Raw genomic sequence first — 23,346 nt, 5'->3', positions numbered from 1 at the left:
CTGTGTTGTTGTATAGGTGGAGTAATGGGCTACTTAAAGGATGTATAGTCCTAGTCCTGTGTTGTTGTATAGGTGGAGTAATGGGCTACTTACAGGATGTATAGTCCTAGTCCTGTGTTGTTGTATAGGTGGAGTAATGGGCTACTTACAGGATGTATAGTCCTAGTCCTGTGTTGTTGTATAGGTGGAGTAATGGGCTACTTACAGGATGTATAGTCCTAGTCCTGTGTTGTTGTATAGGTGGATTAATGGGCTACTTACAGGATGTATAGTCCTAGTCCTGTGTTGTTTTATAGGTGGAGTAATGGGCTACTTACAGGATGTATAGTCCTAGTCCTGTGTTGTTGTATAGGTGGAGTAATGGGCTACTTACAGGATGTATAGTCCTAGTCCTGTGTTGTTGTATATGTGGAGTAATGGGCTACTTTGCATCTATTCCCTTTTGTTCCTCGAGGTACACATGTGGAACAGCATGAAAATCCTTTTTTATCTTGTTTCAAACCATTTAGAAATGTTTTGCCCAATGTCACACTGGCCTCATTATTAAATAGAAAGAAGATAGAAAGAGTTGTGCGCATGCGTTTGTATCTTTGTGTAATGTGTGTGTGTGTGTGTGTGTGTATCCGCTTGGTCACGGTGGTTGAGCACTCTGATTAATGCTTACAGACAGACAACAGATGGGGGAGAGAGGTGAGATTTGAGGGGAGAGAGGATATAGATGGTTGAGGACAGGGAGTTGGAGAGAGATATGAGGAGTGGGAGATAGAGATGAGGAATGGGAGAGAGGGAGAAACAGAAGCAAGGAGAGAGAGAGAGAGGGAGAGAGAGAGAGAGAGAGAGAGAGAGAGAGAGAGAGACAGAGACAGAGAGGGACCGCTAGATGGAAAGAGAAAGCAGTGTAAATCCATCCTAACCCTGTGGTTTTGTTGAGGTTGTGTTGTGGCAGTGTTTTAACCATGTTGTTGTGTTGCGGTCTAGGTTCCACCATGACTACAGGGTTGCGGTCAATATAAATGACTACCTCGACATCTACTGTCCATTCTACACCAACGGCCCTCCGGCTCACGGTCGAATGGAACGCTATATCCTGTTCATGGTCAACCATGAGGGGTACACCTCCTGTCAACACAGGATGAGGGGGTTCAAACGCTGGGAGTGCAACCGTCCTACCGGTCCTGACGGTCCCCTGCGCTTCTCAGAAAAGTTCCAGCTGTTTACGCCTTTCTCCCTGGGCTTCGAGTTCAGGCCAGGACACGAATACTACTATATCTGTGCGTAATATGTCATAACACTAAAATATAACTAATATGTGAGCAATATCTTTTACTACAGTACTACTACTATAAATTTGAGTAATATCTTGTACTACTACAGTACTACCACTATAAATAGGAGAAATATGTCATACTACTGCAGTACTACCACTATACATGTGAGTAATATCTTGTAATATCTTGTACTACTACAGTAATATATTGTACTTCTACAGTAATACTACTATAAATGTGAGTAATATATTATACTACTACAGTACTACTACTATAAATGTGTGTAATATCTTGTACTACTACAGTACTACTACTATAAATGTGAGAAATATGTCGTAGTACTGCAGTACAACAACAACATATTATGGGGTGAGTCGAAACGTCCATTTAAGTCAAATTTGACATGAATGCATGACAAAGTACAATTTTTTACTTCAATGTAAGTTAGGATTTACTCCTCTTATTGCTACAGTACAACTACTAGTATATGTATTACTACTGCTACGAGGAGAGAGAGAAGAGGAGGAACGAGAGAAAGGTAGAGGGAGGGAGGGCAGAGGAAGGGTCATGGTTATTTCCTCTGAGTAGCAGATTTTTATGATGTTGCTCTGAGGTCAGACTTGGCTCTTCTTATCCTCTCACTGTGTGTGTGTGTGTGTGTGTGTGTGTGTGTGTGTGTGTGTGTGTGTGTCCCTTTGTGTGTATCTCCCTTTCAACCTCATGGACACCAGATGTAGTGGGATCACCCAGGTCTAACCTGAACCCCATTCACAGTGGCGTAATCGACATAGCAAACTACAAACTCTCCATCTCATTTTCTTTCCCTCCCTCTTTCTCTCTGTCAGCATCTCCTCATCCCAACCATGTAGGGAGGCCATGTCTGAGGCTGAAGGTGTATGTCAGACCCCCAGGTAAGTCACGCTCTAACTACACACACACACATACACACAAACACACAAAGAGAAGACAGGACAGTAGAAAGACAGAAATCCTCTCCTTCAAGTTCCTAATAGAGACAGAACTCCTCTCCTTTAAATGTAGTTCCTAATAGAAACAGAACTCCTCTCCTTTAAATGTACTTCCTAATAGAGACATGACTCCTCTCCTTTAAATGTAGTTCCTAATAGAGACATAACTCATCTCCTTTAAATGTAGTTCCTAATAGAGACATGACTCCTCTCCTTTAAATGTAGTTCCTAATAGAGACATGACTCCTCTCCTTTAAATGTAGTTCCTAATAGAGACATAACTCCTCTCCTTTAAATGTAGTTCCTAATAGAGACATAACTCCTCTCCTTTAAATGTAGTTCCTAATAGAGATATGACTCTCCTTTAAATGTAGTTCCTAATAGAGACATGACTCCTCTCCTTTAAATGTAGTTCCTAATAGAGACATCACTCCTCCCCTTTAAATGTAGTTCCTAATAGAGACATGACTCCTCTCCTTTAAATGTAGTTCCTAATAGAGACATAACTCCTCTCCTTTAAATGTAGTTCCTAATAGAGACATAACTCCTCTCCTTTAAATGTAGTTCCTAATAGAGACATGACTCCTCTCCTTTAAATGTAGTTCCTAATAGAGACATGACTCCTCTCCTTTAAATGTAGTTCCTAATAGAGACATGACTCATCTCCTTTAAATGTAGTTCCTAATAGAGACATGACTCATCTCCTTTAAATGTAGTTCCTAATAGAGACATGACTCCTCTCCTTTAAATGTAGTTCCTAATAGAGACATGACTCCTCTCCTTTAAATGTAGTTCCTAATAGAGACATAACTCCTCTCCTTTAAATGTAGTTCCTAATAGAGACATAACTCATCTCCTTTAAATGTAGTTCCTAATAGAGACAAAACTCCTCTCCTTTAAATGTAGTTCCTAATAGAGACAAAACTCCTCTCCTTTAAATGTAGTTCTTAATAGAGACATGACTCCTCTCCTTTAAATGTAGTTCCTAATAGAGACAAAACTCCTCTCCTTTAAATGTAGTTCTTAATAGAGACATGACTCATCTCCTTTAAATGTAGTTCCTAATAGAGACAAAACTCCTCTCCTTTAAATGTAGTTCCTAATAGAGACAAAACTCCTCTCCTTTAAATGTAGTTCTTAATAGAGACATGACTCCTCTCCTTTAAATGTAGTTCCTAATAGAGACATAACTCCTCTCCTTTAAATGAAGTTCCTAAGAGACATGACTCATCTCCTTTAAATGTAGTTCCTAATAGAGACATGACTCCTCTCCTTTAAATGTAGTTCCTAATAGAGACATGACTCCTCTCCTTTAAATGTAGTTCCTAATAGAGACATGACTCCTCTCCTTTAAATGTAGTTCCTAATAGAGACATGACTCCTCTCCTTTAAATGTAGGTCCTAATAGAGACATGACTCATCTCCTTTAAATGTACTTCCTAATAGAGACATGACTCCTCTCCTTTAAATGTACTTCCTAATAGAGACATGACTCCTCTCCTTTAAATGTACTTCCTAATAGAGACATGACTCCTCTCCTTTAAATGTACTTCCTAATAGAGACATGACTCTTCTCCTTTAAATGTACTTCCTAATAGAGACATGACTCCTCTCCTTTAAATGTACTTCCTAATAGAGACATGACTCCTCTCCTTTAAATGTACTTCCTAATAGAGACATGACTCCTCCCCTTTAAATGTACTTCCTAATAGAGACATGACTCCTCTCCTTTAAATGTACTTCCTAATAGAGACATGACTCCTCTCCTCTGTAATTACAATTTTTTTCTAACTGACATAGAAACCTCATCTTCTTCTAAAGACTCTACAATTATCACTGTGACTGTGTGTGTGTGTGTGTGTATTAAACTGTAATTAGGTTGCTTAAACCCCCTGCTGAGGTCTTGGCGACATTAGTCTCCTCTCTCTCTTTCTCCTCTACACTCTTTCTCTCATTCTCTTTCTCTCTTGCTGTATCTGGAACTCCAACAATTTATTCTTATTATTCCTGTTATTTTCTGTCTATTTTAGTAATTTTCTCTCCATTCTGTTGTTCTCTCTCTCCAATCAGTTGGTTGTTTATATTTATTTCACTCTACTTTCAAATACTTCTATCATTTTCTCTCCACTTTCAGATCGTTCTGGCCTTCTCTTTCTCTCTGTTCTATTCTGTCCTATCTCTCCTTTCAGATGTTTTCTGTCCTCTCTGTTCCTCTCTTCTGTCGTTTTCTTTCTCTCTGTCTGTTCAGACTTCAGTGTTTTCGCTCTCTGTTGAGTCATGCTGTCATTCTCTCTGTCTGTTCCAGGCAGTTCAGGGTTTGACTCTCCAGAGCCCTTTCTGACTGATGGAGCTGCAGACTGGAGCCCAAAGTCCCTGCTAGCCCCAGCCCTAATGCCCAGCCTGGCCTCACTGCTACTGGGCTTCCTCTCATCGCTGTGACCCCCCTCCACTGGAGCAAGACCTAGACCAGTCTTTGCTGGAAGACTGCCTGTAGGACTGGCTGGCTGTCCCTCAAACACCCACACGCTCAGGGAGAAACTCTCTTTCAGTCCTGGATTAAAAACCACTGTGGGTCCCCAGGACAAGCATTTACAGCTCCTGGGCTAATTCATGGATGAAGAGCCCCTAGTCTAAACTTAACCCTAACCCCCCTGGGGTGTCTGAAGGAACATGGATGGATGGGTTGGGGGGGGGTAGTTGGCTGGACACACACATGCATGACCACTGTGAATCTGGACTGAACTGACAGTTTCTGTTATGTTTACATGATCACATATAATTTAACTGAAGATGGTTCCACTGATGTCATGGTTATATTTGAAATGGACACTTAATTAGACTTCCAAAGTGCAGATTCGGATCTGACACTCAGAAGCCTTCTGATGGACATAGTTACTGCTGCAACCCCCAGCCCACAGAGGGAAGAGGAGAAGGAGGGGGAGAGAAATAAACAAAGAAAAGGAGAGAGAAAGAAAGAGAGTCTCGGGACCGAGACTTCTTTAAGAGACTTCTTTAATGTCGGGAGGAGAACATAATGAGAAGGCACTGTGTTCACACACACACACAGACAAACAAGAACACTGACACGTTTCTACCCTGTTTCATCTTATTTTTGTTCCGTTTAAAAGCACCATCAAATATTCATGAGAGAGAGAGAGAGGAGAGAGAGACAGAGAGAGAGAGAGAGAGAGAGAGAGAGAGAGAGAGAGAGAGAGAGACAGAGACAGAGAGGGACCGCTAGATGGAAAGAGAAAGCAGTGTAAATCCATCCTAACCCTGTGGTTTTGTTGAGGTCGTGTTGTGGCAGTGTTTTAACCATGTTGTTGTGTTGCGGTCTAGGTTGCGGTCTAGAGAGAGAGAGAGGAGAGAGAGACAGAGAGAGAGAGAGAGAGACAGAGATAGAGAGAGAGACAGAGAGTGACAGAGAGAGAGAGAGAGAGAGGAGAGAGACAGAGAGAGAGACAGAGAGAGAGAGAGAGAGAGAGAGAGAGGAGAAAGAGACAGAGAGAGAGACAGAGAGAGTGACAGAGAGAGAGAGAGAGAGAGGAGAGAGAGACAGAGAGAGAGACAGAGAGAGACAGAGAGAGAGAGACAGAGAGAGAGAGACAGAGAGAGAGAGGAAAGTTTGGTCCTTGCTTTATTCTCCAACCCTAAAACCGTTGATGATGACTCAGTATTCTGTTCCTTTGATGTTGCGTGTCTTAGTGTGTGTAATCCGCCGGTAGTTGGTTCTATCATGTACAGCATTTACGCTAAGGCGATCCCTGCCATGGTTTAATGTATAAAAGGTTTCCTTCACGTCTCCATCTCATGAGTTTGTCGCCTGTTCTGATCTGTTGTTTTTGTCAAGATGATGATAGACAGGAGAGAAACACACCAATAAAGGTTGTTTTGTCTACAAAGTGACTGTCAGTGATTATTGTCTTCTATACAGTAACACAGGAATAGTTGCTGTTTCTTGGTTGAAACCATTGCCCTCTGCTGGCCAGTGAGTGTCACAGTTTTATCTCTAAATTCAGGGGGAAACCCAAGTTATTTGTAATGGGGAGGGAAAGCCAGTTTTCTGTAAAAACATGTTTTTGTTTAATTAATGGCTTTCCAATTCATCACTTTCACTGAAAAAACTATGAGAGAGAAAAATGTAAAATGTAAAATGAACAGCAACAAAACTGTCATGCACAGACCTACACTAGGGCCTGAAGTATGTCTTGGTTAGGGAAAACTCCTAGCCTTAGGTCATACTACAAAACGTACAGTTTTATGAACCAGAATGCTAACTTATGGCACCTCGAGGTGTCTCTTGAGGTCCTGGATCTCTCTCTCCATGTGGTAGATATCATCAGACAACTGCCTGTGGCCGGACTGGGCCTTCATCAGTTGGCAGTGGAGACGCTTCACGATGGCATCGTACCGTCTGTTCTGGATCTGAGAACAACACACTTGGGTTTTAAACCGATATTGTACTTTCTGATTTTTGTTGACATTGTTCTGCATTTCTTTCCTTTTTGTATGTACAACACTTTGAGCTGCATGTTCGAAAGGTTCCAGATAAATAGTTATTCTTATTATGAATACTGTACATGGTGGGTCTTTATCTAACATTAACTGTCTGGAGTGAGTTATTTTCTGTTGGATTAGAGGAAAAAGGGGGTAAGTGAGCATCAGACAACAGGGATTCACTACCGTACCTCGATATGCTTCTTGATCAGTGTGTGACTCTCAAACTCCTTCAGGATGAGCTCTCTTCTCTCAGTCACCATCTTCCTCCGGGCTGAGATCTGCCCCCTCATGTCATCCATCTCTTTCTGTCAAGAGATTGCAGTTTTATTACTGATTCACGATAACAACATGCGAACAGATGAAGTGGAGAAGACAGGGATCACAGGACAAAATTAACTGCGTTTTTTAACGTATCACATATGACTGTAATCTGTCAACATCTACACTGGTTCCTCAGCTGCTCTGACCTGTGCCTGCTTCACAGCGTTCCCCTCTGGGTTCTCCAGGTCGGCCCTCAGCTCCTCTCTCCTCTCTGTGAGCACTCTGACCAGAGCCCTCTTCTCCACTAGCTCCCTGTGAGCCCTCGTCTGGCTCTCCGCTTGCAAGACAGCCGTCCGCTGGCCCTCCATCTTGTTCCGGTAGGTGTTGTAACCGGCACGCGGCTAAAGTTGTCCTCCTCTTCCTCGATCAGCAGTCGGAGCTCTGTGTTTTCGTTGTAGACGGTGACGGAACGCAAGCCCAGGTCTTGCAACTGTGGCTGCAGTTGTTCCATCTCACCCTCCAGGATGAGAATCTGCCTCACGTTGGATTTTAACTCCACTTCAGCTTCTTTGCCTTTCTTCTCAATGTCTGATAGTATGGCCTGGTAGCAGATGAAAACAACATTGTTTACACTGAGTGTTAAAACAAATGTTCCGATTTTAATGTTGCATGGAAAATGTATATAATGTAAGCAGCAACAATTACAGTGTTCCTGGAGTTTTAAAATGTTACTGGTCAGTGTGTTAGCAGGTAAGGAGAGATTCAACTGGAGAGAGCTGAGCACTTGTTGTTCCTCCTGGAGGGCCACAATCTGGGCATATCCTTGTTGAGACATCTTCTCAAGCTTGTGTTAGAGAGAAGTCAGGCCCTCCATGTGACTCTACAGCAATACATGGAAGGGACCATGTCACGTCTAAGGAAAGAATGTGCTTTGTTATTAGTTAAGCTAGCTAGCTTCCTAAACTAGCTTGTTGTAGCCCTACTAAAGTTAGCTCTTTAGTAGCCCCAACCCCAACAACTTTAGGCATACTTTGGGCTGTTTTAGCAAAGCATCCCAAGATAATACAGATAGTCCAACATTTTATAAGGAATTTGCTATATGGTTTCTTGCCATTTTCCACCGTCATCCCAGCAGAGTTGGCCATGTTGACACGTTTGTTGTTGAGCGCGAAACAGAGTTGTTTTTCGCGCTCAGCTCAGCACGTGCGCTCTCTTGGCCTGGCGGGCGTTTCCGGTGGGGGGTTTCCGGTGTGATTCCCCCAATACGCCCCATATTGACTGACTTCACCTTTGCCGAGTAAAACAATATACTTATGTTAAGAATTAAACCATTAAAGAAACCACAAGTTCGGACACACCTTCATCTTCATCTTCATCTTCATTTTCCAGATATTGGAGAAACGTTAATTTGTGCCCTTCCCACTCAAAATGTAGGGAAATAAATAGTGATGTTATTAAAATCCATTGGTCAGTGAAGTAAACTAAAGGAAATGTAGCCCTAGTTTTTGTATAAATTTATTTTACAATGGATTGCCAAATGTCCGGATTTGATTCTATACATAATTTGTATGTGATAAATGACAGGGACTTGTCACTATGGTTTTTGGTGGTATGAGACAGTTTACATGTCAGTTATGTGTATTTACATGTTTCCCAGTGTGAGGCCATAGCCTACTGGTTAGGTCCACAAGTGGTCTTTCAGGGTTAGCGAATAAAGTAAGGACCATTCTCTCCATCTCTATACCTTTATAAATCTCATTTATGATATAAAAAGAAGGCAGTTATGGAGAAAATGTGTCTGTAGGCTATTTGATTGCACACAGCAGACCTCCAGGATATGTACTCAAGTCACTCATTTTGTTTTCTTACTAAAACCAGAATATAGGAAGGATATAAGGAAGCCAGTACTGATACATCCCCATTACGCTTCCATGCACACTTCCTGTAACTGTGTGCGCGTGTGTGTGTGATGGGATCAAGTCCTTTCAGTTTTTGTGCAGCCTACTGGAAATGTATTGTGACCATCCAGATGAACAAAACAAGGTTTCTTTCCCAGGCCCATGCAGCCCATGAAGCCATGACCCAGTAGGATTTGGCTGTGAAGGCGGGTGAGGGACCCACCGTTAGCTAAACAATAGCCGATAGAGTTGATTTACTAGCACAGGACCTGACTGTTATTTGTGCTGGTGCATGTACATATTTTATTTGTTGTTTGGGTTTGTTTGCGCACTAAAAAAGAGCAAATTGTTTGAACGTGATGACAGTTGGAGTTCCCCATTTGTGGTTGAATGCTTAGGTATAGGGAAAACACTGGGCTATTATTGTTAACATGTTTGCCTCCAGATGCTGAAGTTCTGAGTAATTAGCTGCTGTGGTTTCTGAGTCTTGTGGCTTTATTGAGACAAGTTTACGGTGTACATAATAGGTACAGGTGTGTGCCGGTGCCCCGTAACCAGTTCTGAAAACAAAACGGATGTGCTGCAGTGAACGTCATGATCTTATAGGCTATTGCGCCATTACATCCTATGCACTTTTTCTGCGTTTGAAATTCTCATGTGTGTCTGATTAAATAGAGCCCTCCTCACTCTATCTCAGTCTGTTTCTCATAAACACAACAGGATAAACTGTATGTACGACTCAACGCGGTGCTCCCTTTGCCTGCCTCCTTCCCTCCCTCCCACTGTCCCTCCCTTCCTCCAATCCCACCCTCCTTCCAATCCCTCCCTCCATCTGTGACTCAATAAAACCACAACTATTTCCTGCCTGGTTCCTGTCTGGTTCCCTGACATTGTCTCTCATTCCCTGCGTCTCATCAGCACAAAAACATGTGTGCCAAAGAGACGGTCTTGACTAGGTCACAGGTGTTCCTGTTTTTACCCTAGTCTGCATTGTGTCAACACAACTAAACATTAACTAAAAGTATCTGTTGCTATTTGTTGCTATTATTTTGTCCACTCCATCCTTCCTCAAAATAGGAAGAGACAGTGAAGGGGTTATGGATGGCGATACAGTAGAACATAGCTATGTTTATTTTTAATTTCATACAATGTTGATCTTTTAAATACCATCAATAGCTCTAAAACAGGGGTTGTTGGCTGTGGGTGGTCAACTACATGAATACCCTTTCATTCATCTCATCTGCTGATATTTGGGCTACCTGTGTTTTGAGGTGAACATGGAGGTTTCCATGTGTTTGACGCCATTCCATTCACTCCGTTCCAGACATTATTATGAGCTGTCCTCCCCTCAGCAGCCTCTACTGATTTGAAGTATAGTAATTTGAGTGCTTGCATCAGCAGTTTTACAAATGAAACCTTTATTGATAGCCGAGCTGATTCGTGTGCTATTGTTGCCCATTTCCTGAAAGGTTATAGAGTGGTGCCAGCTATATGCCAGACTGGAAACAAATGAGAAACAGTCTTTGCTTCAGTGGACGACTTTAATACTCTCTTAACAGTGCAACTGTAGAGCTGAGATAGGTGGCGTTAATGCACGCTTGGGACATGGAAATGACATGGGAGTGAAGAAAGCTTTCAAGGGAAACATGGTGTGTGTGTTGAATTGTTCTAATCTAAGTGGACAGATCGACTCTTCACTTTTCAAATGGATTTTCACGTGAAGAAGGCAAACTGAGCATAGTAATGACATTACACGTCAACAAAAGAGTATCTCATTTCATTTTATCTCAGAGACATGAGGCGAGGTGGTGGAGGGGCAGGACTATAGGGGTCAGTGAAATCAGGGAATGAGTAAGGAGAGTAGGGGGCCTCTAAATGTGCATGACACAGCACTCCCAGCATTCATCACTAACTGGAGTTATTCCCTTCTAACCACAGAAAGCATGTAAAATCGAGGTGCCCTGCGCTCGTACGCCTGAGAGACCGTGTCAAGTTTTCAGAGATGTGCTGAGGTAAACAGTCTCAGGGTGAAACGTAATGGTCTCCCTGTTTTCCTATAAAATGGGTTGAAGCATGGCAATATTGGTGATAATAACAGAGCATTTATAATCTCTCTCCTGTATTTTTACAATTGTATATGGCTTTATTGGAATGTTCTATAAACACACAAAAAACTGAACACAGAATTGAATACGAGAGACATCAGAAAATACATAAATATTGAAAACTTCATAAAACTAAATTAAAAGTGAGCCAAATTCAGTTTGTTTTCACAGTATAAAAATACAAAAATCTATTCCATATGCAGACAGTCCAGCTATCTAACAGATAAGAATTCCACCTCATCTACAGCCCTGAGCTGGGAATAGGATTAAAGACATATCAGTTACTAATTCATCAATTAAGTCTCCTTCCTTATTCTTCATCTGCTGATTCTGAAGGCCCCGAAGTAGCTTCCCTCAGCTTCCGGGTCCAGCAGCCAGGAGTTGGACACGCTGACGTAGATACTGTCCCCGGGCCCCAGGGGGAAAGCCCCTCCCTGCTGCTGACAACACATGTGGTAGTGGCCCCTCTGCCAGTGCTTGGTGCTGCCGCTTTTCATCAGCACAGCTGGCCTGGGGGGGGCACTGTGACTGTGACGCTCGTGGAACACGTATTGTATAAGAAGGGCACCAGCCCCGACCCCATCTTCTCTGTGAATGCTAGGCTCTGCTGAAGCCCCTTTTCTCCCTGGAGTATGAGACCCAGACTCCAACAGTGACTCCTCTACCTGGTCGTAGTACCTGAAGCAGGTTTTGGCGTAGATGTAGTACAGGCCTCCCTCGCGGACCAGGATCCTTCCGTCATGGTACCCGATCTTGGACAGGTGTCCATGGGCGTGGTCCCAGTGGATCATTGTGTTCTGGATGTCTCTCTGGATGTGCCCACTGGGAGGCTGAATGGGCAGGTGGGCTGATGGTGTGACCTCCCTGGGTTTTTTTGGGCACCTCTGTGACTCCCCTCTCTGGAGGTTGTCCGAAGTCTCAACTAGGGCTGGTCCGGTCTGGGTGACCTGAAGTTGCCAACAGAGACAGCAGCAAGAGAGGTTAGAGGTCACAGCAGCCCAAATCCCTCATTCGGCATTGATACACTGCTGTTAGACGCATTTATAGAGTTATTAACCACTTGTCACTTAAACTGTTTTATAAAGAAGAAGACACCTGCACCATGTCAGATATAGAGTTGAAATGTATTACATTTTTAGCTTGCATTTCAATATTACCCTTTATATACAGTGCCTTGCGAAAGTATTCGGCCCCCTTGAACTTTGCAACCTTTTGCCACATTTCAGGCTTCAAACATAAAGATATAAAACTGTATTTTTTTTGTGAAGAATCAACAAGTGGGACACAATCATGAAGTGGAACGACATTTATTGGATATTTCAAACTTTTTTAACAAATCAAAAGCTGAAAAATTGGGCGTGCAAAATTATTCAGCCCCCTTAAATTAATACTTTGTAGCGCCACCTTTTGCTGCGATTACAGCTGTAAGTCGCTTGGGGTATGTCTCTATCAGTTTTGCACATCGAGAGACTGAATTTTTTTCCCATTCCTCCTTGCAAAACAGCTCGAGCTCAGTGAGGTTGGATGGAGAGCATTTGTGAACATTATGGATTATGTGTATATTGTTTTGTATTGCTTGGTATTACTGCACTGTTGGATCTAGAAACACAAGCATTTCACTGCACTGTTGGATCTAGAAACACAAGCATTTCACTGCACTGTTGGATCTAGAAACACAAGCATTTCACTGCACTGTTGGATCTAGAAACACAAGCATTTCACTGCACTGTTGGATCTAGAAACACAAGCATTTCACTGCACTGTTGGATCTAGAAACACAAGCATTTCACTGCACCTGCGATAACATCTGCAAATCTGTGTAAACCAATAAACTTTTATTTGATTTGTTGCTCTCTTGTAAAACACAAGGCTACTTTGTAAGCCATAAGAGGCAATAGCCAGTAAAACCGTCCATACAATATGAAACACTTTGCCTCTGTTTGAAGTGTAATGTGTTATAGATGTTGTGGTGAGAGAGCAACCACTTGAAATGGATCAGATTTAGTGCAATGTGTATTTGAGGCAATCAGTGTATTTCACTTTTTTTGTCCAATGTTTTCCTGCAGCACCTGTAAACTGTTATGACAATAACTTTTTTCTTACAAAATACAATTTTGTGCTATAGAATTACATAGATTTTATGATCATTTTTAGAGGAGACTCTTGGTATAATCCAATCTAAGAGACCTATGCATTAGGACTTGTATTATTATGATTACCTTACCTGTTGAAGATGACCTGTCATGTGAAGTACAACAGCAACACTTGATACCACTTGAAGTAATCCCATGAAAACGACGGTACCAATAAGAGTTCTGTTTGAAGTTGCTTCTGTTCTCCTGAGCTGCTGAAATCTTGGCAGACTGCTTTCCATTTCATAAAGATCCGTTTAATACTGAACGTTAAATATCCACTGTGTTTCATAAAAACAGACCCAATGTTACGCTATGCTTTCCCCGAGATATGTTTGTATTTCAGCGTATTCTCATTACCAATAGAAGTTTTAAGAGGTGGTTTTCTCAGTTTAGTACCCCCTCTTTGAGGACCAATCAGATTACAGATGAATTGAAATAGCTTTTTAACACCACCAGGGGTGCTGTTGTAAAACACGACCCCGCCAGGAAAGAGTTGAACAAGAGACAGATGCGACTTTCACCAGTGGCCACTGCGTTTCAGAGCGCTGAACATGCCGTGAAAGACCTAGAAGAGGTTGAAACTGCTTCAGAGTAAGTAAGCTGTGTTCTGTTTTGTGTATTTTGTTAATTGCTAACTAACTAGTGGTCTTTCTGTATCTTCCTTTCATAAGTGTCTGTAACGCCTACGTGCCGCAATGACCAGAAGAGGTCGCCAATGCTTCAATAACAATGTGCTAACTGTGAAACGTGTCATATATCTGAAAATGTTGTAGTCATCCATATTCTTCTTTTACAGAGACAGTCGGTTCCAAAGAGGAAGACCGACAAAATGGTCCAGCTACTGAAAGAGGAACAAGCACAGATCACCCAAAGAATCGAGTCATTGAGAAAAGATGTACGAACAGACATTAGACACAGAACATTTTACATTTCTGCCTTGGTCAGTCTGGAATTTGATGAGAAAACCTGAATTCATATTCCCCCAGTTGATCCAGACACTAGTACCCAGTGATCCACACGACACCAGTAATGTCCTTCTGGAGGTGGTAACAGGGCGGACAACAGGAGGTGAGTCGGTGAACTGTAATTACTCAATGAACAGCATAGGCCATGGACAACGGCTCTCCATTACACTCCTGGTCCTGATGATAATGTATGTCCCCTCTCTGGTGCACATGTTTGGATCCAGGTGACATCTGTCAACAGTTCACCAGAGAGATGTTTGACATGTACCAAGGCCTTGCCAGCCACAAGACCTGGGACTTTGAGATCTTCAACTACACACCTGCTGAATATGGTAATGCTTCTCTTCTGTCTGTCCTACTGTCTCTGTGTTTAATGGGTCACTGGATGAAAGTGTTTGTGTATGATTGATTGGTGTGTTTTATGGTCTGATTTGATTCACTCAGGTGGACTGCACCATGTGGCGTCTGAAGCATGAGGGAGGGACACACCGGGTCCAGAGGATCCCCGAGTTGGGCCTGTCCTCCAGGATGCAACGCATTCACACAGGAACCATGACCGTCATCGTCCTGCCACAACCCAACGAGGTACACCGGTCTGTCCTGTCTGTCGGTCTGCCTGTCTGAACGATAATACATTGGGATTCTGTTTTGTAGCTGGACATCAGCATTGACCCTAAGGACCTGCGGGTTGATACGTTCAGATCGAGAGGGGCGGGAGGTCAAAGTGTCAACACAACGGACAGTGCTGTCCGAATAGTACACCTGCCAACAGGTAAGAGCTTACAGTTCGGCGAGATGTATTGAAAATCCACTTTAAGAAGTTTTTTAATATCTTTATTGAAAACCAATGGCACTTCTCAATTGATCTCCTTATATTGACTGAATTGAAATGGAATTACTGACTGACCCTAGGTACGGTGGCAGAGTGTCAGACGTCCCGCTCTCAGCTGCAGAATCATGACACGGCCCTGTGCGTGCTGAAGGCCCGCCTCTACCAGAGCATGATGGGCAGAGAGACGGAGCAGAGACTTACGGCACGCAAACAGCAGGTGATCCCCGACACACAGTCCCATCCTAATGCTTTACTGTCCCCCTCCTCCCAACTCACCTCAGAGCCATTCATGTTACTCCTTCTCCAGGTGGGCACTCGCTCCCAGTCGGAGAGGATTCGCACCTACAACTTCAGCCAGGATGAGCCAGCGATGAGACAAGGAGATCCCCCCCCGACCAATCCCTCCCTAACCCGGACGACGCTAGGCCAATTGTGCGTCGCCCCCACGGACCTCCCGGTCGCGGCCGGTTACGACAGAGCCTGGGCGCGAACCCAGGGACTCTGATGGCACAGCTGGCGCTGCAGTACAGCGCCCTTAACCACTACGCCACCCGGGAGGCCTCAACCCAGCTCTTTAATCAGTCTCAGACATAAACCCAATTACACCCTAGCAGCTTAATAAAGTCCTAAAACTTGACTGAAAATAGTTGGTGACGAGCCCTGCTCCTATTGGGTGTGTCAGAGCTATGTTTCAGCCCAACACACACGCTCTAATCTCAAGCACCCAGGCTGTCTGGCAGCTGGCCAGCCATGGCATCAGTATCTCTCCTACACAGCCATAGCAATGAGCATGTGTTGGCACCAGTGAAGGGTTGAATTACCTTCGAGGCTACTCGAGCCCCTGTGAAATGTTGGAGCTTCTCTGACAGAAGTCTGCTAAATAAATCCGTGGAAGACTATTGATTATTAAAGGCTGATGGACTAAAGGAAGACGCATTGAGAAAATGTCCACACCAGCAGAATATATTCAAGTACAATATTTCATCAAATCATACTGTAGAAAACTCTCTTTGCATTCTCCTTCTCACATACTCCAACCATGCTGGAGTACGGTCAAGGTCTGGGTCTCCCCAAAGCATCGTAGCACTAGGATGTTAATTCCATTGAAACTAAATAGACAAAAGATGGCCGTAGTGCTACGATGGTTTTGGGAGACCCAGGCATGAGCATGTACTGGTGGTGATGTGGAAAATAACCACCACCACAGTAAGGACATCACAGGGGTACATCACACACGCATAAGAAAATACCTCTGGGAATGATAGTCTGTCCGTCACGGCTGTACGCTATTCAACTCAAATGAAAAAGCAGGAGGGCATCAGGCATTGAAAAAGGAAATTGTAAAGAGTAAGACAAACACTGGAAGTTAGGACAGCTAAAGCCACTGATCCAGCTTGTTTCAGACATCTGCTTGTCCTATTCAACCCCAAAAGCTGCTGATATGATGTAACTTGGAAGGTTGGATGGGTAAAATTCAACCTGAACAATTCTGAAATGATGGCATCTTGGTGAGTAGCTAACTCGAGTTCTCTGTAGCCCACAGGAACCTGACCTGCATATCCAGGTATTGATATGACGTTGCTAGAATTGTCCCCTTACACAATAACAACAGTCTCCAACAACATCCCCAGTTTGTCAAGCCTTGTGTCTGTTTAAAAAGAGTTCATATCTGAGTTAGCCGGAGTATTAGTCATCATCTCCCCGTTGCCTCAGGCTCCTGGAGGATTTCCCGTTCTCTGCTTTCCTCTTCCTGAACGTGGCCCCGGCTCCCGACGCGGGGCCACCCTCGTCGCCCAGAGAGGTGATGATACGCTCCCTAAACTTGGGTTTGGGCTCAGGCGGAAGCTCCGTGGGGGCGGGGGCGCTAGCTGCACCTTCCACCTGTGGTAGTTGCAGGTCCACTTTCTCACTGGAGGAGAGAACATGGGTGGTGGTGGGTGGGGTATAGAGCAAGTAGGTGAGTTATTAGTTTAGCATTTAATTAGGCACACAACAACAAGTTGGCTAAAGTAGAGACAGACCAGCACCAGGGTCCTGTTCATTAAGGCAAACTGTAACAAAATCTCATAGTTAAATCCAAATGAAGACATTGAGAGTATAACAGTCTCTTACTAAGGCTCTTCTACTTCCTGTATCTGCTCCCAGGCTCCGTAAGGGTTGGTCTTTCTGGGCTTCTTAACAGCAGGCCTCTCCTCTTTCTCCTCAGGCACAGCTGCCGGTGTGTCTTTGGCCCCTTCGTCTCCCTTCCCCCCGTCATCATCCTCACCATCTTTATTCTCCCCCTCCTTGTCTGAAGGCGGTGTATTCTTTTTGTGAGGAGAGCAAATGATTATTGAACTGATCGTCAGTCATCATGACTCAAATCCTAAACTAATGCCTACTATTGTTTGTGCCCATTCACTACCAATGGGGTTGTATTGAGAACTGAGTCTCACCCTGAACTGAATCTTGGTACCTGTTTGGAATCCTCTCTCTCCCCGGCTCCTTTGGTACTGTTGGAGCTGTCCTCCCCAGAGAGGGGTTCTGGCTGCAGGGCAGATGAGTCATCTAACCCTGGGGGGCCCACTGTCTCTCCACTGGGCCCGGGCCCAGACTCACCACCGGCAGGGAGATCTGCAGGTCTTTCCCAGCTGGACTCTGTCAGAGTGGGGGAAACATCAAAACTATGTCAAACATAATTATGTCAAACATCATTCTTGTCATCACCTGTCTTCATAGACTGACCTCCAGTCTCTGTGTTGTAGTAGTATGTAAATCCATCAGGACTGACGGCCTCCATCCAGGCACTACCTACTAAGGAGATCTACAGAAAAAAAAGTGTGTTCACACCAGGACTTGAATGCATTACCTCGGTACATTACACTGACTCTAAACATATCAAATGGGTAACAACATATAAGAGACTTCCTGGTGAAATGAAAGGTATTAAGAAATGACTTTAAAAAGTTGTCTACCTCGGTTTGACCCGGCTGTGGAGAGGGTGTGCTCTTTCCCTGCAACCCACATGGTTTGTCCCACTGAGATTCTGAAAAGATATAAAAACACAATGCTTCAGGAGAAAGGTGAATGGTCCTAGGTGTTTGTTCAAAACTGATTTATTAAAGTCACAGTCTGACTTTTAACCCGACATCTGTGATATCTGCCGAGGTGTTGTGGTCTTCAGCCTACCCCGGGTTCGTACGGAGAGTTGCAAACCAAATTCAAGGGCTTCGAGGACCACCAATTTGTGATAGTTCCTATTATGCAATTGTTTCTATTCGCCACCAGACGGTATATTCACCAAAACCTCATGACAAAAAACGTACTTACTACTCATTACTACCTTACAAGCTCTACTCAATAATACGTGTTTCACTACTTATTTACTACATACATTAGTGGTAAATCAGTTCTGATGATGTCATTTGAGTAGTGATGAGCAGAGTTTTGGAACATGCCTACTTGTGAACACACATTTCTTATCAACTCCAGCTTTATGACAGTATTGTAATTTTATTGGGCATTTGGGAATCTACTACTTAATAGCTACGACAAAGCGTCTTGCTTCTGACTGGCAGCTTTAGAGTCGCCGGTCGGGAGAAGGGCGGGTGGGCTGTGTGAGGAAAACGGCACGTGAACGGCAACCAGAACAGCAGCAGCACGGCTGCCGCTTGATAAAGTGGAATATCGCAGACGCCCCTTGAATGGGACAACAACAAAAAAAGCTCTGGAGAGAAAAAGTCTCAATGTAGAACTGGCGCCAGCGCAGGATGCAGCGTTGTGCCTTTCCCCTCCAGGGCCGATTACACCATGCTCGACATGTCGAAGTCTGATGCATTTATTTCACCTTACACAGTGTGGGTTGGTTAGGTCCAGTGATGTCGCGGTAAAAAAAAAGGTGGGTAAACTATACCGAACAAAAATAGAAAATGGGTAGGTCCCATGTTTCATTAGCTGAAATAACAGACCCCATAAATGTTCTATTACGCACAAAAGGCACACTAGCTATCGATGTGACGTTTGGCAGTACCTAATCAGTCGGTTCTGTACCTGCCTGGCTGAGTGGCAGTGTGGGTAGAATGAGAGAGCTCGCCTGGCAACCAGAGTGCGAAACACATGAAATAAAACTCTGTAGTGTACCTGGAAATGAATTCGTAAGAGCAATATATTTTTCTAATATTTTTCATATTAACATATTTGATAGTTTTCTGTTCTCCCATTTTAATTCAAGTAATTTCCAAGTACCAACTTGAGAACATTTCAGAGTTTTAAGGTATTCAAGTAATTGAATTTCAGAGTGCCAAATTCAATTACTTTAAGCACCTTGTGTGAACCTTGCCTACCTCCTGTCATAGAGTTGTAGTAATATGTGAGTCCTTCGCCTGTCTTTCCCTCCACCCAGTTCTCTGATTCGTTTCTGGGCATCCTCTCCTTTCTAGGCTTTCGCTTCTTTTCTTGTTTTCGAGATTGAGATTGAGATGGAGATGGAGATTGAGATGGAGATGGAGATGGAACTGGACTTGGAGTTTGGGCTTTGGTTTGAGATGGTGAATCTAAGCAAACACACAAAATCACATTGATATATTAGCCATTTGAGCAGACTCTCTTATCCACAACAACCTACACTGAGTGTGTTCTAACAACTTTTTAAAAGCTTCCTGTTTCATTAGTCGTATGTACCGTATACACGTTGTGTACATCATCCAACAAAATGCTTACTTGACAGGTTCATCCTCGACAATGCAACAACAATGAGATAATAAAATATAAGAATACAAAAACTATAAGAAACAATGGTAATAAGTTAAACACTTATTAGACGGTACAAATAAAAACAGACTGGCAGGTTATTAAGTTAGTAAATCAATAAAACATTTAACTAAGAAGTTACCTGATGGTTTTATCCCCAACCTTTTCATATCCTCCTCATAAGCTTTCAGTGCAGCCGCCTCCATCGTTGCAAACTCTTTAGACTGACGATCCTCCTTCTTCGCCTTGTCAATGCTCTTCTTTTGCATCTGTACAGAAGAGGGACCGGAGTATCAGTCAAGTCACCAATGAGATGACAGCATGGGGTGAGAGTGGCTTATCTGGACCTTATCTCTGCTGAAATACACCCCTAGGTCAGGCATTAGGCCTATGCATGCCAAGCTGTGTTTACAAAGCAGCAATAGTTTCCCTTGCAACAGTGACCCCTGTTGATACCTCTGTGTAATAACGTGTTATCAGCAGACTACATAGAGCCCAGAGAGAAAACAGTATAGTCTCAGGTGATTGACACATTTATGGATTCTGTATTTCTTATGCAGTATGGTAACTACAAACCTGGCACTAACAGGCATCCATCTTTCTATGTTTCACAAGTTGAAGGCAAAACACAATGATGACAACTCACCTCAGCAATTTTGGCAGCAACATTTTCTTTGTGATTCTTCCCTCGTTCATGAAACTCAACACTCTGCATGAGAAACAAACAAGCACAGGGGTGAAAACATGATCAAATCTTGTCCTCAGCCACAACCCCTTGCAGTCATAACATAACAGACTACTCTCTTTGACACACATCACCAAGAACAAGTAAGCATTCATTCAACGTTAGAAACATGAGAAGGGCCTAGTCAAAGAGACTGAATAACTAGCATGATGATCATGCCTGAATGGGTAGCTAGTCAGCTAATTACACCACTTTACATACCGGTACAAATTACATGACAATTTACTCAACACTCACAGGTTTATTATCGGCTATCCAGCATTTGCAGTACTGGCAGAATTTCTTCGGCTGGGACTTCCAATATTCTGACCTGAGTAATACAAACAACATAAACAACTTCATAAACATGTGTTTGAAAGCTGATCAGAATAGCAATTTGGACAGTGAATAAAACCCAACCATGGTCGTACAAACTGAACTAGCTAGCTTATGTTAGCTTATGAATAGATGCAACAATACGAAATCAAATGTTATTGGTCATGTTATACAACAGGTGTAGACTTTACAGTGAAATGCTAATTAATGAGACAATTCCCAACCGACATATGTCTACAATGTATGTTTTTTTTTAATGCACAAAAAATGTGCTATATATATATATATATATATATATATATATATATATATGTGTGTGTGTGTGTGTGTGTTTTTGAAAGAAAATCACTTTTTTATAACATCAAATTGATCAGAAATACAGTGTAGACATTGTAAATGTTGTAAATGACAATTGTAGCTGGAAATGGCAGATTTTTTAAGAATATCTAAATAGGCGTAGAGGCCCATTATCAGCAACCATCACTCCTGTGTTCCAATGGCATGTTGTGTTAGCTAATCCAAGTTTATCATTTTAAAAGGCTATGATCATAGAAAACCCTTTTGCAATTATGTTAGCACAGCTGAAAACTGTTGTTCTGATTAAAGAAGCAATAAAACTGGCCTTCTTTAGACTAGTTGAGTATCTGGAGCATCAGCATTTGTGGGTTCGATTACAGGCTCAAATGGCCAGAAACAAATAACTTTCTTCTGAAACTCATCAGTCTATTCTTGTTCTGAGAAATGAAGGCTATTCCATGCAAGAAATTGCCAAGAAACTGAAGATCTCGTACAACGCTGTGTACTACTCCCTTCACAGAACAGCGCAAACTGGCTCTAACCAGAATAGAAAGAGGAGTGGGAGGCCTCGGTGCACAACTGAGCAAGAGGACAAGTACATTAGTGTCTAGTTTGAGAAACAGACGTCTCGCAAGTCCTCAACTGGCAGCTTCATTAAATAGTACCTGCAAAACAATAGTCTCAACACCAACAGTGAGGAGGCGACTCCGGGATGCTGGCCTTCTAGGCAGAGTTCCTCTGTCCAGTGTCTGTTCTTTTGCCCATCTTAATCTTTTCTTTTTATTGGCCAGTCTGAGATATGGCTTTTTCTTTGCAACTCTGCCTAGAAGGCCAGCATCCTGGAGTCGCCACTTCACTGTTGAAGTTGAGACTGGTGTTTTGCGGGTACTATTTAATGAAACCTCTGTCCTCCAATGGCACTCCGTTGTCAGTTTAGCCTACATTTCACTGATCTTAGTAACATGTTACTCACTCTGTTTAATATAACACACATGGATGAATTATTAATTTCGGTTGCCTGACGTGAAGTTTGTTCTATAGAAAGTATTTGACTCTAGTGACAAAATTAAGGAAATTAGTAGGGAGAATTTCAGCAGGCAAGAAAATGGCTTTCCCGAAATCCCCCCCCCCCCCCTCCCCTCCCTCCCTCTCTCTAATTTCTTTAATTTTGTCACTAGAGTAAAATACTTTGTCGCACATATCTGAATCAAATACTTTCTATAGAACAAACTTCGACAGGATAGGCAACCGAAATTAATAATTCATCTATGCGTGTTATATTAAACAGAGGAGGGAGTAAAATGTAGGCAAGCAATAAACATTTCAGAACAACTACTAGTCGAATAAGACATGGGAGAGATGAACATTTTGGTTAAAGAGATGTATTTATAGACTAATACACTTGAAACAAATAGCCAAACCGAACAACTGCAGACATTACTAGTGCCTCCCCTGCGATCAAACCGCCATAAAAATAAAAAAAAGAAACGCAGCCTAACGTGATCATTGACAGCTGTCTTGAAGGACACAAATAAAAAATGCTTTCTGTTACTAAGATCAGTGAAATGTAGGCTAAACTGACAACGGAGTGAAGAGCAGAAATCTCAACTAGCAAGCAAGTCGCAGCAATGAAGAATTGACTGTATTCACGCGAAAGGGGATTTTCGGCACAACACCTGTACGGAGTCAATGTGCTTGATTTACTTGGTAGTTGAGGTAATTCAGTATGTATATATGGGTAGGGGTAAAATGACTATGCAATCAGGATATATAATAAACAGAGTAGCAGCAGTGAAAGTGTGTGTGCTGGAGTGTCAGTGTAGTATCTGTGAGCGTGCATAGAGCCAGTGTAAAACAAATGAAGATTAATAAAGGGTGTCAATGTAAATTGTCCGGGTAGCCATTTAATGAACTTTTCAGCAGTCTTATGGCTTAGGGGTAGAAGCTGTTCAGATGCCTTTTGGTCACAGACTTGGCTCTCCGGTACCAATAACGTTAACGTTACATAGTTAGTTTTAGTCAATCTTAAACGAAATTGCAATGGGTGTGACGTGAAACAAAATACTCACATTGTGTCTTCTGATCCAATATAACGTTAATATAATGAAGGTTAAACAACCTAGCTAGCTACACACAAAAGCAGAAAACGTTGAACATTTCTCAACCATCAACAACACGGCGTCCGTTTCTTATGACGTATATACGGATGTCTTTGAGGGTCAAAACTAGTTGTACTCGCTACTGTTATCGCTTTTATTGGCTTTATTTTGACAACACAGTCGTTTGAAAGTGTCGTTTTAATCTCAGTTTATTATAAGGAATATGAGAA

The 23,346-nt window shown here is 42.7% G+C and overlaps 3 protein-coding genes and 2 pseudogenes across 5 annotated transcripts in view; 2 read left to right on the top strand and 3 right to left on the bottom strand.

Moving 5' to 3' along the window:
- Nucleotides 1–5,645, top strand: part of LOC110528763 (ephrin-A2-like) — a 30,564-nt gene extending 24,919 nt beyond the window's left edge. For both annotated transcript variants that reach the window (XM_036952082.1, XM_036952081.1), the window contains 3 exons: nucleotides 979–1,271; nucleotides 2,114–2,179; nucleotides 4,542–5,645. In XM_036952082.1, the coding sequence (XP_036807977.1) occupies nucleotides 979–1,271; nucleotides 2,114–2,179; nucleotides 4,542–4,675 (493 nt within the window). In that variant the 3' untranslated portion in view covers nucleotides 4,676–5,645. The remainder of the gene's footprint in view (nucleotides 1–978; nucleotides 1,272–2,113; nucleotides 2,180–4,541) is intronic.
- Nucleotides 5,646–6,221: 576 nt separating this feature from the next.
- LOC110527382 lies at nucleotides 6,222–8,379 on the bottom strand (annotated as a pseudogene).
- A 2,048-nt stretch (nucleotides 8,380–10,427) lies between these two features.
- On the bottom strand, nucleotides 10,428–15,333 carry LOC110527377 (tumor necrosis factor ligand superfamily member 10-like). 2 transcript variants are annotated; one of them, XM_036952080.1, is made up of 3 exons: nucleotides 15,209–15,333; nucleotides 13,225–13,413; nucleotides 11,318–11,947 (listed from the first exon to the last, which is right to left on the bottom strand). In XM_036952080.1, the coding sequence occupies exons 2-3, from the start codon at nucleotides 13,372–13,374 to the stop codon at nucleotides 11,318–11,320; spliced, it is 780 nt and encodes a 259-aa protein (XP_036807975.1). In that variant the 5' UTR covers nucleotides 13,375–13,413; nucleotides 15,209–15,333. The 2 variants fall into 2 exon arrangements, with proteins under 2 accessions (XP_021464286.2, XP_036807975.1); XM_021608611.2 differs by lacking the exon at nucleotides 15,209–15,333 and having other exon boundaries at nucleotides 10,428–11,947; nucleotides 13,225–13,374.
- On the top strand, nucleotides 13,448–16,140 carry LOC110527378 (annotated as a pseudogene).
- LOC110527374 (WW domain-binding protein 4) lies at nucleotides 15,880–23,226 on the bottom strand. Its single transcript, XM_021608607.2, has 10 exons — nucleotides 23,087–23,226; nucleotides 20,643–20,715; nucleotides 20,307–20,369; nucleotides 19,803–19,929; nucleotides 19,255–19,464; nucleotides 17,887–17,957; nucleotides 17,657–17,735; nucleotides 17,388–17,569; nucleotides 17,045–17,238; nucleotides 15,880–16,841 (listed from the first exon to the last, which is right to left on the bottom strand). Coding segments are annotated over exons 1-10 (1,224 nt in total). The 5' UTR covers nucleotides 23,089–23,226; the 3' UTR covers nucleotides 15,880–16,618.
- Nucleotides 23,227–23,346: the final 120 nt, after the last annotated feature.

Source organism: Oncorhynchus mykiss, chromosome 18 (genome assembly GCF_013265735.2).
Source record: "Oncorhynchus mykiss isolate Arlee chromosome 18, USDA_OmykA_1.1, whole genome shotgun sequence".
Taxonomy (NCBI): Eukaryota; Metazoa; Chordata; class Actinopteri; order Salmoniformes; family Salmonidae; genus Oncorhynchus; species Oncorhynchus mykiss.
The sequence above is the reverse complement of the archived record's forward strand: the minus strand, read 5'-3'. Positions and strand labels throughout refer to the sequence as shown.